Source organism: Phycomyces blakesleeanus (assembly GCF_001638985.1).
Source record: "Phycomyces blakesleeanus NRRL 1555(-) unplaced genomic scaffold PHYBLscaffold_8, whole genome shotgun sequence".
Classification (NCBI taxonomy): Eukaryota; Fungi; Mucoromycota; class Mucoromycetes; order Mucorales; family Phycomycetaceae; genus Phycomyces; species Phycomyces blakesleeanus.
In genome coordinates this window covers 1,485,195-1,502,696 of record NW_017265141.1, presented here as the reverse complement: position 1 = coordinate 1,502,696, position 17,502 = coordinate 1,485,195, and the positions used below count along the sequence as shown (strand labels likewise).

Genomic DNA, 17,502 nt, shown 5'->3' with positions numbered 1-17,502 from the left:
CTCATTAATTATGACGTCACAGACCGTGGCTTACTTTGTAGTGCAGCTTTGGACAATGCCAATAGCTGTAAGACGGTTTTAATAAAAGAGTGAAAAAAAAAAGAAAAAAAAGACAAAAGTTGTGACATAAAGTGCAGAATATGCAGTCAATGCACTATAAATTTACTTGGAAATACAATGAAAATTACAATGATTTACATTGATTGTCCCTGAGAAAGGAGTTCGTACCTGGTCTTGGCGAAATTCGGCCTTGAACCCTCAGATAGTTTCTTTAACTACTTTAAATAAAAAACCTTCCCAAAAGTGTTGAAGGGTAAAATACAAAATAATATAATATAATAGAATACAACACCATACAATACAATACAATACAATATAAGAAAGCTATGTGCACTCACAATCACGAGCAACTACAAAGGTAACGCAGAGAACTCTGCCACGCGCTATTTTTATTATATGTTTAAGAACCTTATTCTTGAGAAGTAAACTCGGTTGCACCATGACACACCAGTCGCCGCATCGGCAGCGCCAACAGTCATCTGCTTTCGAATGGCCTATACCATCGTCTCCTTCGGTACAGGCAGCAAGTCAGGGAGAGTTGGCTGAAATTAGCCTAAAAGAGATCCTGACTTCATACCAAGATGATCCGGAGTTATTAAAACATGTACTGGCTGCAAAGACAGCAGAGAACAAGGCAAGATTGAACAAGTCATGGAGTAGAATTGCAGGCTCTAACCCAATTAATCCGCCTGTAGAAAAGAGTAGCAAGACTTACACTGAAGGCAGAGCTGGCTCGAATTCAGTTGAGAAATATGGATTTCGACATTTTGCATGAACAAGCAAGACACCCATTTCATCCCGGTCGGCCTACAGAGCCACAAAGCGCTTTCTATCGTGGATTAGCACCAATTCAAAAGCAAGTTATTGCTCGTTTTGCAAACTCTTCAGAGTCCTCTCGCAATGTATTATCTATACCCCCGTTTGCAGGCCCCTATTCTACCCACCCTCCGGTTTCCCCGGTATACTATCCTCACTCTGCTCATCCTCTTTGTCGCCCCGAAAAGCCTTCGTATCCCACATTAGTCAGTTCTCCAATTCTTACACGACCCCAGAAACAATCCCATCACCTTACTCACATGATTCATCTTCCAGAGCCAGAATCTCTAGTATTTCCTAAAAGATCTCGAGCATCTTTTTCGGCAATAGAGCAACAAGTGGCGGCTGTGCCGTCTTATAATCGATATCAAAAGCTCTCGCACAACAGGGTTATGGAAGCTCTCAAGGCAAAAATCCAAAGAGGGAGTGGTAGTAGCAGTAGTAATTCAGCTTTCTCCAAAACACGAAGATTATCTTGCATTGAACCGAGCGAGAGATCTACAATCTACAAACATCGTACACACTCAAGACAACAGCAATTGCCTACACTTCGACTTCGCCAAGCCAAGTATACTGCCGAACGCGCGTCTGTAGAGCCATTGACACTCTCTCCAGGGTCTGATAAGCCGGTCTTGCCTCCCATTGATACCAGTCTAGGCAGAAAGGACGAATCGCCAAAGTCTTTGAATGAACCTAGCCAGTCCCCAAAAAGCATTAAATACACGACACCTTCACCTCACAGCACTGTTGATCTCCCACGGCCTCCATTTCTCGAGCCACAACAATAGTTCATAAATTTGCTCCAAATTGAGCTTACATACTATAGTTTCATTTACACACACATACACACATATATATATATATACATACACATACACACACACATATATATATATATATATATTATATATTTATAATTTATGTGTATAATTTATATTTTTATTTATCCATCAACTACCTTTCCTAAAATCAGTCCTTGTGCTGAGTTGGTTGCCTAAATGGCAAAATATTGCTGCGTGCTTTTTTACGATAAACAACCTTATAAAACAAGGCACCGACCACACCAAAAGTTGCGCAGGTAATAAACCAGTGCGACCTAATTGCACGATAGCTTTGACCTAATTTTCGGCTGGCTTCACTTGGTAAGGGTAATAGTGAGACTCCGACCAGCTTTTGACTTGAGATATCCTCCAATGTGCGTAAAAGTGATATTGGCTCGTCGATATCCAAAGCTGCTTGTTGGGTATCCCTCGAAAAGTAGACCTCGTTCTACAAGAGGCATTAAGATACCTTTTTTTTCATAGAAATAATATGCACATAGACAAAATATTACTTAAAACTATATCTTACCATTGGATCCACAATAATCAATGCTGGATGCTCGTCCTTGTTGACACCATAAGTATCTGAAGCAAAGTCACGCCAAGTAGAAGCATCTAGTTCAGCAAATAAGATAGACTCTGTCTTCATCCCTCCTTGGGAAGTGACCTTCTTGGCTGTATTCTCAAAGGCAGCTTTACTAGCTTGGTCATCAGGATGGATAACTCCCAAAACTACAATATGTTCTCCACGCAAGATTTCTTGTGCATTGGCTGGTGTGATATGAGTAATGAGAGGATATCTGTTCATCTTAATCCATTCAACAAGCATTTCCTTAACAGCATCAGTGTCTTCAAAAGAACGAACTGGTGATACTGTTGCCTGGCCATCTTTGAAAATCACAGCAGCTGGCATGTCTGATACAGTAAGCCCGAACTTCTCAATAACTTTGATATCGTCAGTCTTATAAAAAGGCAGAGATCCTGCAAATTGCTCTGCTACCTTCTTCCACAGACCCTAATAAAGAAGGATAAGAAAAATAAACAAAAAGGGTTAATTATAATCTTTGGTACGATCAACAATCCTTTTTTTTTCTTCTTGACTTTTCTCTAATACACTTACTCCTGCTGCCTGTGTTTCTTTTTGATACAAATATACCAAAGCAACATTTTCTTCCTTCAATTTCTCTGCTAATTGTGTAGAGGTAACTTCGACGACCGAGGAACTTGTAACCCCAAGAAGGATGATAAACACATACACGTACATATACAAAGTTAGAATAGCCGAATGATTTATATTTATATATTGTTCTCTGTAATATTTACCCTGCCAGCTTCTTTGCAAACCCGACAAGACTTGATAAAGATCTGTCTTCCATATAATTGTGAATTTCTCCTTGAGCGAACCTAAAGCAAATGTCAATATAATTGTGTAGAAACTACCCTTATCTACTCACATTTTCAATGTAGGAAATCCAGAAACTCCATATTTGGTGCACAAGTCTATTTATATATAAAATATAAGCTTCTTTTGATGTATTTATCCAATATTATCATTATTACCCTATAAGTCAAACTATATATATATCTCTCTGTGCGTATATCTTACCTCTATGATCATTGCAATTAACTTCCCCTACATCTACCTGACCCTTTAAATCTTTGGCCATTTGTACCCATGTAGGAGCCAGTCTTTGGCAGTGACTACACCATGGTGCATAAAACTTCACAAACCATGGACGATCTGGATTTCCCAGGTGTATGTCAATATTACTCTCATCTAGATCCACTGATATTCCTTCTGGATTAGACTTTATAATAGGCACGTCTGGAGTAGGTTCAGGTTCGTCTTCTTTGGTTTTTTCTTCAATGTAAGCTACTAGATTTTCCCAAGTGCGTAGTACTGCATAAGTATCCAATTCAGTTCCATCCTTGTACAGTTTAATCGTAGGGAAAAATCTAATGTCGTTTTCCTTGCATAGATCTCCTTGGACAGAGCAGTCTACAGAGGCAAAGTGAAAGTCTTTGGTGTTTGCTAAATCGGCATACTCATCTGAGAGTTTTTTCCACGTTGGTGCTATGAGGTAATGATTATTAAGATAACTTTATAAAAATGACGTTGTGCGCTTTTTTTTTTAAAAAAAAAGTAAATACCAAATTGTTGGCAATGAGGGCAATATGGAGAGAAATGCTCGACAAACCTATTGAATTAGAAAATGTTAGTACATAAAGACCAACGTATATTGTTTTCGTTCTTGCTATTTCATTTCTTTTTTTTTTTTACCAAAGGCCTTTTTTTGTTGTCGACTTAAAGTCATCGCCTGTCAACTCCAACGATGCACCGTCTACAAAATGATTTGCTGTTGCTACAACAAAAGCAATCACAGTCCAGATGAGCTGCATGATTGCCAATCAAAAATAAGTATATCGGGACAGAAAAATCAAAAAATTAAAGAAATGAAAGAAATGGGTAAAGGGGAGATTGGCGGAGGAGAAGAGATGACCAAGTCTGTTTATGACTCTTTTATCAGTTTTCTAGACCCCATTTTATGACAGCCTATGATGAATATAAAAATACATCATATTTTATATTAATACTAATTTGAATAAATATACATATATAGATAAATAAATAAATATATTATTTCATTTCATTTCATTTTTTTAATAGTAAAAAAAAGTCCAATAAATACCCTTTAGATTTCTACAAATTTCTTGCATGAATTAAAGATAGGTAGTTAAGGGTATACAATTCTTTACAGAAAAAAAAGAAGCCTCTTTTACTCTCAATAAACGACATAAGACGCATATCTTCTAAAGCGTGGTTGTGCTGATTATGGATTATCAAAATGGGTTGCCCTTTGAATTTTAGTGTGTAACATAAGTCTGATTTATAATACATGTATATATAGAATTTTTCAAAAAGCAGAGACCAAGCAAATCCATAACGAAACAAAAAAGAAAGTATTAATAATAACAATTTATATATGTCTATTACCCAAAAATAGATACTTGACACACAGTCTTGGTTTAAATATATGTAATAGCTGTTGCTTTTATTCTTTTATGTTTTTTTTTCTTATGAGCTGTTGTTGGTTTTGTATATATAAATATATATATATGTATATACATGTATGCTTATTAAAACTATGCGTCATAGTTAGAGGCAGAGACGTTTCCACCGCGGCCAGTCCAGTTGGTGTGGACATGCTTTCCTGGATCAGCTAGGAGTTCATAAGTGTGGGCACCGAAGTAATCGCGTTGGGCCTGGAGGAGATTGGCAGGCAACATTTCGTGACGAAGACCATCATAGAAGTTGAGGGCAGTAGACAAGGCAGGAGTAGGGATACCCATAAGAACGGCCTGTGATACAACACTTCTCCAAGCGTCCTGAGCCTTCTCTGTTGCTTCTTGGAAGAAAGAATCAAACAAAAGGTTTTCGAGCTTCTGGTTGTTGTCGTATGCTTCCCGGATCTTTCCCAAGAAAGCTGAACGAATGATACAGCCACCGCGCCACATCAAAGCAATGCCAGCATAGTTCATGTGCCAGTTAAGATCACTTGCAGCTTGACGCATCAACATAAAGCCCTGGGCATATGAAACAATCTTTGAAGCGTAAAGAGCCTGGCCAAGTTGATCGAGGAAAAGCTTCAAGTCACCAGTGAATTTGCGCTTAGGAGGGCCCGAGAGAATCTTTGAGGCACGCACACGTTCATCCTTAAGGGCAGACAGACAACGGGCATAAACGGCCTCACCAATAAGAGTGACGGGAATGCCACGGTCGAGAGAATCAATACCAGTCCACTTTCCAGTTCCCTTTTGACCGGCTGTATCTCTGATACTTTCGACAAGAGGCTTGCCTTTGGTGTCTTTGAATCTAAGAATATCACGGGTAATCTCAATCAAGTAGGAATCCAATTCTCCTTTGTTCCACTCTTCAAACACATCGGCAATAGCATCACTAGAAAGTCCAAGACCAACATGCATTATGTGATATACCTCACAAATCAATTGCATATCTCCATATTCTATGTAGACATTTGTAAGAAAACTCTATTTGGGAAATACTATGCGTACACGCGGAACTTACCAATGCCATTGTGAACCATCTTAACATAGTGACCGGAACCTGACTCGCCTACCCAATCACAACAGGGGGCACCATCGGGAGCCTTTGCTGCAATAGCCTGGAAGATAGGCTTGATTGCTGGCCAAGCAGCTGGATTTCCACCGGGCATAAGAGATGGTCCTGTGCGTGCACCTTCTTCTCCACCAGAAACACCAGAACCAACGTAAAGAACGCCGGTCTTCTCCAATGCTGCGCAACGACGGATAGTATCAGGGAAATGAGAGTTTCCACCGTCGATAATGATATCGCCTTTTTCCAAAAATGGCAACAACTGGTCAATGAATGAATCCACGGCAGAACCAGCCTTGACAAGGATCATAACTTTTCTTGGTCTCTTCAATTTTGCACAGAGTTCTTCGATAGAATGTGCGCCGACAACATTGGTGCCTATAATGATGAATATAGGGTTAGTATCCCAAAGTTTCTAATAGTATTATCATCAATTCAAACAGTGTCTAACTCACCTTTGGCTTCGTTCTGCAAAAAGCTATCCACCTTTGAGACTGTACGGTTGTAAGCACACACGACGAATCCATTGTCATTCATATTCAGAATAAGATTCTGGCCCTATGTAACATCAAAATCGTGAGTATGATGGTGTCTTTTCATTATACAATACTAAGTCACTAAAAAGAGCTTACCATTACAGCCAGTCCAATGAGACCGATATCAGCACTAAATAAATAAATAATTACATGTTTTTGACAAACATCTTTAGTGGACCTGAAGTGCTGAAAACATGGTCAATATTTCTTACACTGCGTTAACCATTTTTTTCTTTGTTCTGAAGAGAAAGGAATTCGTGAAATTTTGATTGTTCGAATTATTAAGTATTTATTTACAAAATTTTATGTGAAACAGATGATCTAGGCGTATTACAATATGACGCATAATTTCCGCCTGTGTGTACCAAGTCGATGCATTTCTCATTCATTGTAAGTGTACCAAGTTTTCTTTTTTTTTATTACTGTTATACTTCTGGAAGTTAGTCTGTGACCGTACCTATGTCTCCTGAATCGGACATGAATCGTATCCTGACTATTGTATTAGTAAGACGTTGGTGTAGTGGTGATTTTTGGCCTACGAAAAAGAAAGCTGTAATCACTTTAACTTTTTCTGTGAATAGAAATTTGCTTATCATACTCAATATGCTCTATGCATAATAATAATAATTCAAGAGATATACTTGAACTAAAATCAATTCAGTACCACTTTAGCTATGAGTATCAAAGCACATAGTACATCGATTTTCGTATCTGTAAAGCATTTACAATATTTGGTGATAAAACAAATAACAATTACCAATACCTTTATTCCTATCTTTCTGTTTTGTTATTATTATTTTCACACAAAGTCTCTGTACTCCTCTTGATTACAATTAAATTTGTCATTGCTTACATTGTAGTACATTAAAGCTCATAATGACAATATGTGCTTCCATGAAGAAGAAGAAGAAAAATAAAACTATAATTCAAACGCACATACGGAAAATATGTGCACAAATAAACCAATCTATACATAAAAAAAAAGGACTGAATAATATTTATTACTAGAAATTCGCCTTTTTCCAACAATATCTTGCAGCCAAAGAGAAGTGGAGCACAGCTTTTATAACGTCTTGAGCATTTCTTATTCAAATAACTCTATATTTTAATACATAAATATAAAGTTCAGACATATGTTGCAACTTAAATAAATTAATAAAGAAAACCACACGGAACTTTATTAATAAGTGTTATCTTGAATGAAAGAGACCGCCAGAAAGGTTTGTCACTGTATAATAAAGGGTTGTGAGCATGTTTGTAATTTGCGCGCGGGAAACATCGCTCACAATTACGTAACAAGGGTTGTGGTACCCTAATTTTACAAGGTGAATATGGTGGGTAAAAGCCTCTCGGACTAATCTGGTGAAAATCAAACAATCTTCGAAATCCAGGTCAGCCAGGCATTTTATGAATCACAGTCACTACAAATCCTCTCTATCTCTTTCTATCATTGAAAATCATATACTTCTTTAACATATAACCTTGTCCTGTATAGCTATAATTGTTTCACTCTAAAAATTCACCTTCCTAAAAGGAAATTCATCTCGACCTAGAAATCTAGGATATTATTTCTCATAAAAAAAATAAAAGTAAGTATATAGTCTTGCTAGTTTTTTTATATCTCAAGTATCAAGAAACAAGGTGTTACACAGCGAGGATAAAAGTACTGTAATATTACAAGATATTCACTTATTAAACCAGCACAAGTATTCCTTTTTCTTTAGTGAGCAATAAATGCTTACCTTGTGTATTTTTGTCCAGTACGTATTCGTACTGTATGCTTGCAACATCTTGCCCTTTATTTCCCAACTTCACATCAGCATTCTTGTATTAAGTAATTGGAAATTATGTAGAGCAGAATATTAAGGCACAATTAAATAAAAGATGTTGAGTATCGGGTATGTCAATACTTATTCAAGATTACCATTAGAAGGAAAATACAGTAACACGTATCAACTTAATCCAGGTAAGGGATTAAGGTATGTATAAAATCCAAGAGAAAACAGCACCAACTGAAAACAAAAACTTTCAGAGTTTTTGTTATTTATCTCTTCTTTAAAACTAGTTATTCTAAACATTCAAAGAGACCCTCTTTGTATATGAAATGCTCAAAGTGCAAATAGTAGCATACATTAAATAAAGTTAACGAAGAATATTGTATATATGCATGCATGTCATAAATTAAAATATACACAACAGCAATTTTACGTTGAAAGTACCATCTATTAATAATATTATTCTTTAAAGAAAATAGAGATTATACAGCGTACGATTAATTGAAAGTATACCCACACTTTGTTTACTCGCTATATGCGGTCCGAATATTTAAGATGTTCAGGTAACATCGTTTGCAAGTGCACACACATATTCTCTCACTCTTTCTTTAATTTTCTAAGCTGGTAGGATTCAAACTACTCTTTGTAATAGGATAATGACTTTACGAGTATACAATATGTAAAAATTGACAGCTGTGCATAATTTATTTTACATATTTGAATTGAGTGAGTACCAAGGATGGTATAATTAAGGGCTTGATACCTAATAGAAAAATCAAAATCATATTATCAATTATGTTTTCTTTACCATAATACTGATAGTAAAGTGTGCTTAGAATAAAGCGAAGCTTGGAGAGAATATTGTCCAATACATGCACATATATATATTAAATAAAAAAAAGAAAATATATAGATACCTAGTAGTCAGTTTCGCTACAAATTTTAGCAATTATTTCTTTAATCCTATCTAGAATGCCGACTACCAGACTTTCCAGAACATGAGGTAGTGACTCTAACCATGTTTTGGGAATTATTGCTTAATATTTATCTAAATTCACTACAGTTTCTCTACTATTGAGAAGTTTCAGAGCAAGATGAACCCAAGTGGGTTAAATAAAATTGAGATTCGGGTTTTGAGCAGGACAAAAGCCAAAGCTTCTAAGTGCACTTATTTCTTATACCGCGTGTAATAATCGCCAGTGCAGCATGGTTCACTGTCTCCTTGGAGCAAAAAAATTCCTGCTATTTATTGTGGAAAGTTTCTCGTACCAAGAAAAAAACTGCTGGGTCAAACAATCGGTGCATTTGTCTTGGTCGATGTCCCCTTTAATTATCAAAAGGTCAAGTCCCCTACTAAAAAAACCAACTCCGAACCATGGCCGAATCATTTCGGCACTTTCATACTTCGACAGTATGGCTCATATCAGACCTCCCACCCGTATTTATAAAGACTCTAATTCTTCCACCATGGCTAATTACTAAAAAGCTAAACTCACCTGAGCAGGCCACGGATTTCCACTATTCAATTATCTAATTTATTTTGTCGAGCAACCATTTCAGCCGGCTTTCCATATGTTTTTTTTGCTCAAACCTAGCGTTCAGGTTGGTGATTAAAAATGAAAACCAAGAAGATCCGTATTCTTGCGATATTTGGCCAAAGAAACAAAAAATCCTACATCTAATAATCTCTAATGATTAGCCACAATTCATACGGACGGTTCTTTACGAAAGGAACCAACCATGGTAGCTTTTGATTCTCTTTCTAGATGTGCTAAGAGTTTGGAAACATTTTTATCTTTGAAAGCTTTTACAAAAACTCCAATAGTACTCTTCGGAATGTCAACGGTTATAAATATACCTTCATAATTAGCGTTCTTCTACTGTTGTCATATAATTCGGCTCCTCATGAACGTATCTAACTCTTGTATTTTTTGCTTTATGGTGTCAATAAATGGGGAATTAAATTTATATCTTTGTTTGAGATTTGGGTAAGTTTATAGAGAAAAGAATGTTTTGGTGATGCTTAAAAAATCATGAATTTTGTGGGTTACTTATCACCTATCTAGTTTGAGTGTATATCAATGAATTAACTGTAATAGCTAGCATGCATCAGGATTGCACTATGTAATTCAATATAACAATGTATCTTTTGACGATATCTATGGTTTGATTACTCAATACATCCAATGTCTGTCAGTTTTTATTTAAAAACTGTAACATAAAGTCTGCCTATATATCTTTAGGAAGTTATTTTTTATACCGAATATTGAAGGATGTATTTTGTAATCTATCAATACTTGTTCACTCTTCTTATTTGAATTCAAATCATATTTTGTACTGCAAATGTAATTGCGCGTACGTTTACGCAGTAGCGAATGCAGAGTATCAAGCATTTACCGATATTAAAAGTACAAAAAGGTCTGTATATAATAATGTTTATTTCATAAATCCATCCTAACTAAACTTTTTTGTGTACAGTCTGTAAATACAATGAGGATGTTACTTGTGTACTCTACCACACTACACCTTTTCTGTCTCACTTTCAAACACACGTCTATATTCCTTTCTATATCTCATTTCTGACTTCTCTTTATTTATTTTTTTACCTTTCACTTTTTCTTCTTTCTCTCATTCCAATGCATGCTATTCACAATATCCATCCTCATTAACCAAATTTAATGGCATACATTTCACGGCATCAGTATTCTCAAAAACTATCCTGACTTTAATCATTATACACTTTATAAGCAAAAACAGAATCTATAGTTAAAGACGGCTGTCAATACTACGTTAAAGTATGCAAATACTATTTTATTTATCTTCAGATTCATTCGATTAGATTAATTTCTTCCTATAAATGAGACTTCCTAATTACAACATTGACATCAATAAAGTAAAAAAAAAAATGGTTAAAAGTGCGTTTTTTTATTAAAGTTGACAATAGCTAAGAAAGACTTTATTTATTTATTTATTTAAAGATGTATATAAAGAAACTATTTTATTTGATTTAATTTCACTTAATGTTCTTTTACATGAGTAAAAGAATAAAAAGCATGACACCAAGTTCTTTGTCCCCGCATTACGCGGCTCAATCTCCTTCAGGACGTAAACCTGACTTGGTAGCGAAGAAGGTGCTGGAATGGTGGCAAACCAACGGAAAGCACCCGTTCATCCAGCCCCACATCTCGTCACCGAGTAATGTGGGTGCGAACTCGCCAGAGAACTTACCACTAGGTGATAAGGTCCAGCTCATTCGACTACCAGTAGCTTCACCGTCAGCCGTTAAAGAGTTCAGTCAGGTTAGCAGTGAAGAGCCAGCACATCTCACCACAGGTTAGACCTCCCTCCCCCCAGCATCATGATTCCACATTGGCGATGCGATGTACACAGTAGTCTTTCCAAAAGAAAAGAGACCATGCCCCACGACTTCTCAGAATTAACTGAGCTGGCGAGTAACAACTTTCACTTTCCGATGCTTGTAGCATGGAAGAATCTCCCTGCAACGGTCGCAAGAGACGCCTCACTATGAAACCGGGACTGTTGTTGCTCAAGGAGAAAACAAACGACGCGCGTTGGAGGGGTTCTATTTGTAACAGAAAATTTTTCATCTGCGATTAAAGTTTAGGACTGCGCTTTTTGTCAGTCTTAGATACCCACGTCAGAGCAAACGTGATATAACTCTATATTCTTTTTTTAGTGGGATCGTGTAACTATTCTACGGCAGGAGGGACAGCTAATACTATTTACTCAAAGTACTTACGAAAGCGACTTTGTAAAGTAAAGTAAAGTAAAATAAAGAGTAAAGAATTAAAGAGATAATGGAGGGTTTGGTCTTGATCGGTGTAGTAATAACTCTAAAGGTGGAGTACAAGTTTCTAAAGGCGAATTGTAGGTTACTCTAAAGTGGTCTGTGCGCTTTTTGTCCAAATATATAAGAGACAATATTTTTATTTTTCTTGTAAAAATAGACATAAAAGAGACCCAAAAACTACTAGGAAGTAAACGCCGTATATTTCAAGGCGATACTTAGCAACAAGTAGAAAGCGAAAAGTATACAGACATATTATCTGGATCATTACAATACAATAGTTGGCGGAATTTTGAATTCCAGGTTGAGTTTTATTGAAATGAGATTATACCGATAGTTGAAAATAAAGACTATTCCCCAAGAGAATGCGAGTGATTGGCATCAGATGATTAGGGATACTGTGAAGGAAGTACAGACTTGTTGTTCTTGTTAATTTTTTAATAGGTATAAGCACTACTAACGAGTATACAATATTGCTCTGCTGCCTTGTGTATCGTTAGCCTTTCCTCTTAAACTATCCGAATGAAACGTTCAACTTGATCTTGATCATTTTTTTTGGATTTAGCAGATGTATTAATGATACCTTATTGAAAACTCTCAACGATGCTCTCTATCACTTTCTTTCTTTCAGATAACTGAAAAATAGGAACACAATTAATGTCAATATCTGCAAGTATTTGGACCTCTCTATACTGAATGGTTAATTCAAGATCCATGTCATCAGAATTCTCATCGTAACTTAAAATAAACTCTGATAATCTATAGCGGATGAAGTTCATCGCGTGTTTTTAGATTTCGAAGCTATAGGGTTGAAAAAAAAGTACAATCCAAAAAATTACATTCGTCTAAATTGGTACATATTTATATCGAGATTACCCTGTAAATCAGAAGTAGTACATACTGATATTCTGAAATTTTATTAAGGAGATATATGCCTTTTCTCTTGTGACAATAATTGAGTCAAGGTAAAGAGACGATATATATATATATATATATAATATACAGGACTGTATATATTCGAAGCACAATCTTAAAGTATAATATACATTTGATATTTCAGTCAAATCTTACTATTCAAATAACTATATTGAAATAAAACAAAAAAAAAATTTGGTTTATACAGATTATAAAGTATAAAAGCAGTTAATTCTGTATTTTTATAAAGAAAAAATAAAGACTAAATAATACATATCAATATGAATATTATCGCACACGAAAATCATATACACAGCTCTGCTTTGATGGCAGTGTTTTTTTTTTCCTTTTATTAGATTCCAATAGAATTTGAGTTTTCCCCTGTGCTTGAAGGCAACGGCATAAATATTGTCTTGGGTCCTTGTCCATTACGGCTCATGGACGTAAGAGTCTCAAGGTATCTCATTTGCATAGCAGGCCGTGTGTTAAGCATATCAGCCGCATCTCTCATCAGCTTTGCTGCTTCTACTTCGGCCTATTGTATACCCATTACATATAAAGATCAGTATTAATATAGTTCTTTTAAAACAGAGAATGGCGTGTTCAATGAATTACCCTAGAAGCGATCACACGAGACTCTCCGAGACGTTTTGCTTGAGCAGCAGACGACAGCGCTTCTTGAAGTTGGGGAGAAAATGTAATATCCTTTATCAATGTTGCCTCAATCTATCAAAAAAGGCAATATTATACATATAGATCGAGATTGTAGCACCAAAGACTCGAGATCGGGTATACCTTTACACCCCACGCATTGGCAATAGGATCAATGATTTCCTGAAGCTTTCTTGAAATCATGTCACGATTTTCAATAAGATCTTGGAGGTAGTGACTTCCACACACATCTCTAAGACTTGTCAACGCTCTATTGTAATATTTGGCATGAGATAAATATAGCGTTTAAGGAATAATAAAATCACGCACCTTTCTATCAAGGCAATCTTGACATTGGCTACACCGAACACAGTCTCATATGGATCAATAACTATCCAATAGAGCACGGATTCAATAATAATGCTGACATTATCCTAATAGATACAATAGTTTTCATTTAGTAGCTATAGATACAAATATATCATAAGCTTACTCTTGTAATGACTTCTTGCTTTGGTATCTCTGTGATTTGTACAGTAATATCAACTTTTCTGATAGATTCTGTGACAGGGTTAACCTAGAATAAAGCATTAAATCCATCAAAAATGATATTCCGATCTATATATTATTCGTATAGCTTATATTACTTTTACAAGCCCGGGATCCACACATTTATAGAACTTTCCGAATCGAGTTACAAGTCCAACCGAGCCTGAGAACAGAGATACTTAAAATGATATCTTAATTGAATATATTAATATATCTACCTTGACCGACACGTCGGTAGGGATTTGGCAGGCAAACAATACATGGAAACTTTGAGTGGATAATAGTCTGTCAGTACTTTGTATATATGTCCATTATATTTAAACTCACTGCACCAAAGAACCCTATTGCTGTTCCAATTGTATTCATCATGCTTTCATAGACTCCCTGTAGATCAAGTCAAACTCAAATAATTAGCACAAACGCATAGTGCTTCACCCAGGATAATAGCAGTAAAGAACATTACATGAGGTATAGCGTCATCGATCTGAAGCTCTTTAAAGTAAGAGGGCTGTATTCCATGTCTTGCAATTCCAGGTTGAAGTTCTTCTTCAAATTCTGATTTATAGTTTGGCAGATAAACAAGATCCCGATTAACAAGGCATCCATTTTATTATTTGCATTGTTAGTCAATATGTGTCTATCTGCTCTACCTTGAGTTTGAGAGTATTCCATTGTCTGTATTTAGTTGAGGGAGAGAAAATAGATAGCAAACAAATACAATAAATCTTTGGAAGAAATAGGATTTTCCCTGGAAAGCCTCATCAATCAGTGAACCGTTACACTGCGCTAAGCTAGATCACGTGTTTTATATCACACGATTAAGGTTGCTGAGCAAGTTAAGTATTCCTAACTGAGCAACCTCATATGACTCACGGAAATATCCGCTGGTCAAAGCCCCAGAATAAAGTGCATTACTTGTGCCTTTCTGGACTACTCTTTAACCTATTCTCTTATTTCCTGATTATTATTTTACAAGATAGCAAAAGAAAAAGAAAAAATGCGTTTGGAAACAGATCATGATATTTTGTTAACATCTCAAGAAGGCAGCCTTGAGCACCATAGCCTTCCAGCACCAAAGCATAGAGATATTGGGACACAACCACGATTTGCAATGGCTTATGATATAAGCACTATTAAACATGTAATATAATAGTAGTATCATATCCCAGCATATAAAACATGATGTTTATTTGACATTCTATTCAAGGGCTGGTATGGAACTATGATGAATGGTCTTGGTAGCATCGTTGGAACTCTGGGAGCCGTAAGTCCTATGAAGAGTATAAGATGCATTGTTTAATAAAGTGCTTTCCCACAGATCCCATGTTGTTTCTGCTGTATAAACCCGTACAAGCCAGTTGATCAAGGTACTGTTGGATTGGTCACACGTTTCGGTAAATTTTATAAATGTGTTGATCCCGGTCTTGTCAAGGTAAAGAGGATATCAAAAAGCGTAAAGATGCTTCTAGGCTCAGGTTGTCTTTCTTTTTATATATCAGATCAACCCTTTGACAGAAAATGTGCATCATGTTGATGTAAAGATGCAAATTCTTGAAATACCTGAGCAAGTCATTATGACCAAGGATAATGTAAATATCAAGATCGACAGTGTTGTTTATTTTCATATTGTGGATCCATACCAAGCTGAGTTTGGTGTGAGTAATGTGAGAAAAGCACTCGTGGAAAGGTATGATCGATAAACTATAATTTGAATTATATTACTTTTCTAATTTTATATAATATATAATATTCTGTGTTCACTCTAGAACCCAAACAACTTTACGGCATGTTCTTGGTGCCAAGATAATGCAAGATTGTATCGAGAATCGTGAGTCTGTTGCTCATGAAGTTCAAATATTGACTTCTCGTATTGCAGCTCAGTGGGGAGTCAAAGTAAATGAAAATAAAGTATTCTATGATTTCACAAAACTAATAAATCTATCATTCATGTGTTTACAGATCGAGTCTATGTTAATTAAGGATCTTCAGTTCTCTAAAGAGCTTCAAGAGTCTCTTTCTGCAGCTGCTCAGGCTAGACGTATTGGTGAATCCAGGATCATTTCTGCGAAAGCTGAGGTTGATTCCGCAAAACTCATGCGTGAGGCCGCTGATATTCTAGATACGCCTTCCGCTATGCAAATTCGATACCTAGAGACCATGACCTCTCTCTCAAAGGCACCGCACACCCGTATTGTTTACCTGCCTCCGGGATCAATGGATGCTAACAACGGTCATATGTCTGGCGCAATTAAGGTTGCTGCTATCGATGCATTGTCTGATTAAAACATATATTTTTGGAGTTTTTGTTTATCCATAGCAGATATTTTAGTATTATATAAATATAATATATTATATTATGTATTTTTGTCAATATTTAAGACTATATACTATGAGGGTATTAATATTTTTTTGGTGCTTATAGCCTGTCCGTGTTTCAGACTTTCTAAATTTTTGCGGAATTAGAAATTAGGAAGAAATACTTAAAATTAAGTTTTGTGTAATTTTTTGATGGTTGCTTTGACGTAATTATTGATAGGTTTTATATCACACCCAAAGATTTTTTTTGTAAGCCTTAAGATTGTTTTTGGAATAACGCACTATTCTATAAACAGTAGTCAAGTTGGCCAACAAACCTTCCTTATATAGAATACACAGCAGCCGTGAGGACCCCCCAACCCCCTCCCCCCATTTTGTGAAATGGCCAAAAAATGTTCCTCATTTGTAAAATCTGTATTACGTAAAATCTGGTCTGAAAAGGTTTGAAATTTTTATTTGAGAAATAAATTGAGAAACAAAAAAGCGCAAAAAAGTGCAGAACTAAAAATTAGAGCAAAAATACCTTTGCAATACTAAATAATAATGTAAACAATATAAGAAAAAACTATGTAATAGCCCAAAAATTGTAGTAGTAACGACTGTTTACTACGATGGGAACGAAGGCAGTAAAGAAACAGCAACAGATGGAGAATATCAAAAACTATAGAAATGAAGACAAAGATTAATATTAATAATAAAATGGGACATGTTCAAACATTGAAATCTTACCTCTTGAAAGCAATAAAGAATAGATTCCACTATGACTTACCTAAAGCAAAAAGAGGCACAAAGTTAATAATAGAAAAACAAACTCAAGCTATTAAGATAAAGATATTTACCTTCGCTAAAGAACACAATGGAGCTACTCAAAATGACCGTAATCTAGAAAACAAAAGTATTAGTAAAGGCTTTATAAACCTATAAATGTACTCTGTTCAGAAAAATACCTTGTTTCAAAGTAAAAGGGCTTCTAATAACAAAGTAGATACATATTATATTTATTAGTACTTACTTGAACTAAAAATGAAAAGAAAGAAAAAAGAAATAAAAGAAATATACTAATCCTTCAGTTAAAATGTCAAGTGCTTGACGTCGGTTGGGATTTTTTTTTGGGGACAAA

At 35.7% G+C, this 17,502-nt stretch overlaps 6 protein-coding genes across 6 annotated transcripts; 2 read left to right on the top strand and 4 right to left on the bottom strand.

The window, feature by feature from the left end:
• Nucleotides 1–1,229: 1,229 nt before the first annotated feature.
• PHYBLDRAFT_181061 (hypothetical protein) lies at nucleotides 1,230–4,158 on the bottom strand. The gene is made up of 8 exons (XM_018438410.1): nucleotides 3,979–4,158; nucleotides 3,849–3,895; nucleotides 3,304–3,771; nucleotides 3,152–3,197; nucleotides 3,021–3,101; nucleotides 2,818–2,920; nucleotides 2,227–2,712; nucleotides 1,230–2,145 (listed from the first exon to the last, which is right to left on the bottom strand). The coding sequence occupies exons 1-8, from the start codon at nucleotides 4,095–4,097 to the stop codon at nucleotides 1,846–1,848; spliced, it is 1,650 nt and encodes a 549-aa protein (XP_018293144.1). The 5' UTR covers nucleotides 4,098–4,158; the 3' UTR covers nucleotides 1,230–1,845.
• Nucleotides 4,159–4,532: 374 nt separating this feature from the next.
• Nucleotides 4,533–6,613, bottom strand: PHYBLDRAFT_124320 (hypothetical protein). Its single transcript, XM_018428985.1, has 5 exons — nucleotides 6,581–6,613; nucleotides 6,465–6,498; nucleotides 6,288–6,390; nucleotides 5,785–6,210; nucleotides 4,533–5,722 (listed from the first exon to the last, which is right to left on the bottom strand). The coding sequence occupies exons 1-5, from the start codon at nucleotides 6,592–6,594 to the stop codon at nucleotides 4,842–4,844; spliced, it is 1,458 nt and encodes a 485-aa protein (XP_018293143.1). The 5' UTR covers nucleotides 6,595–6,613; the 3' UTR covers nucleotides 4,533–4,841.
• A 1,377-nt stretch (nucleotides 6,614–7,990) lies between these two features.
• On the bottom strand, nucleotides 7,991–9,531 carry PHYBLDRAFT_67865 (hypothetical protein; the record flags this gene model as incomplete). The annotated part of the gene is made up of 5 exons (XM_018441860.1): nucleotides 7,991–8,034; nucleotides 8,111–8,192; nucleotides 8,577–8,590; nucleotides 8,857–8,906; nucleotides 9,413–9,531. The coding sequence occupies 5 exons, from the start codon at nucleotides 9,529–9,531 to the stop codon at nucleotides 7,991–7,993; spliced, it is 309 nt and encodes a 102-aa protein (XP_018293142.1).
• A 1,632-nt stretch (nucleotides 9,532–11,163) lies between these two features.
• On the top strand, nucleotides 11,164–12,173 carry PHYBLDRAFT_167422 (hypothetical protein; the record flags this gene model as incomplete). The annotated part of the gene is made up of 2 exons (XM_018435638.1): nucleotides 11,164–11,476; nucleotides 12,112–12,173. The coding sequence occupies 2 exons, from the start codon at nucleotides 11,164–11,166 to the stop codon at nucleotides 12,171–12,173; spliced, it is 375 nt and encodes a 124-aa protein (XP_018293141.1).
• Nucleotides 12,174–13,177: 1,004 nt separating this feature from the next.
• Nucleotides 13,178–14,623, bottom strand: PHYBLDRAFT_133090 (hypothetical protein). Its single transcript, XM_018429547.1, has 9 exons — nucleotides 14,530–14,623; nucleotides 14,394–14,450; nucleotides 14,285–14,333; nucleotides 14,165–14,229; nucleotides 14,011–14,094; nucleotides 13,848–13,951; nucleotides 13,662–13,788; nucleotides 13,482–13,592; nucleotides 13,178–13,401 (listed from the first exon to the last, which is right to left on the bottom strand). Exons 2-9 carry the CDS (start codon nucleotides 14,433–14,435, stop codon nucleotides 13,219–13,221), a joined length of 765 nt encoding a protein of 254 aa, XP_018293140.1. The 5' UTR covers nucleotides 14,436–14,450; nucleotides 14,530–14,623; the 3' UTR covers nucleotides 13,178–13,218.
• Nucleotides 14,624–15,025: 402 nt separating this feature from the next.
• On the top strand, nucleotides 15,026–16,438 carry PHYBLDRAFT_133085 (hypothetical protein). Its single transcript, XM_018429546.1, has 6 exons — nucleotides 15,026–15,207; nucleotides 15,274–15,330; nucleotides 15,385–15,498; nucleotides 15,566–15,753; nucleotides 15,833–15,959; nucleotides 16,026–16,438. The coding sequence occupies exons 1-6, from the start codon at nucleotides 15,064–15,066 to the stop codon at nucleotides 16,347–16,349; spliced, it is 954 nt and encodes a 317-aa protein (XP_018293139.1). The 5' UTR covers nucleotides 15,026–15,063; the 3' UTR covers nucleotides 16,350–16,438.
• Nucleotides 16,439–17,502: the final 1,064 nt, after the last annotated feature.

Coding starts and splice junctions, on each gene's coding strand:
- PHYBLDRAFT_181061 (XM_018438410.1), bottom strand. CDS start 4,097: ATGCAGCTCATCTGGACTGTGATTGCTTTTGTTGTAGCAACAGCAAAT. Junction 3,772..3,848: donor CCCTCATTGCCAACAATTTG/GTATTTACTTTT, acceptor ATTACCTCATAG/CACCAACGTGGAAAAAACTC. Junction 2,146..2,226: donor TGATTATTGTGGATCCAATG/GTAAGATATAGT, acceptor TGCCTCTTGTAG/AACGAGGTCTACTTTTCGAG.
- PHYBLDRAFT_124320 (XM_018428985.1), bottom strand. Junction 6,391..6,464: donor TCATTGGACTGGCTGTAATG/GTAAGCTCTTTT, acceptor GATGTTACATAG/GGCCAGAATCTTATTCTGAA. Junction 6,211..6,287: donor TTTGCAGAACGAAGCCAAAG/GTGAGTTAGACA, acceptor TCATCATTATAG/GCACCAATGTTGTCGGCGCA.
- PHYBLDRAFT_133090 (XM_018429547.1), bottom strand. CDS start 14,435: ATGATGAATACAATTGGAACAGCAATAGGGTTCTTTGGTGCA. Junction 14,095..14,164: donor TGGATCCCGGGCTTGTAAAA/GTAATATAAGCT, acceptor GCTTTATTCTAG/GTTAACCCTGTCACAGAATC. Junction 13,593..13,661: donor CCAATGCGTGGGGTGTAAAG/GTATACCCGATC, acceptor CTTTTTTGATAG/ATTGAGGCAACATTGATAAA.
- PHYBLDRAFT_133085 (XM_018429546.1), top strand. CDS start 15,064: ATGCGTTTGGAAACAGATCATGATATTTTGTTAACATCTCAAGAAGGC. Junction 15,331..15,384: donor TCGTTGGAACTCTGGGAGCC/GTAAGTCCTATG, acceptor GCTTTCCCACAG/ATCCCATGTTGTTTCTGCTG. Junction 15,960..16,025: donor CAGCTCAGTGGGGAGTCAAA/GTAAATGAAAAT, acceptor ATGTGTTTACAG/ATCGAGTCTATGTTAATTAA.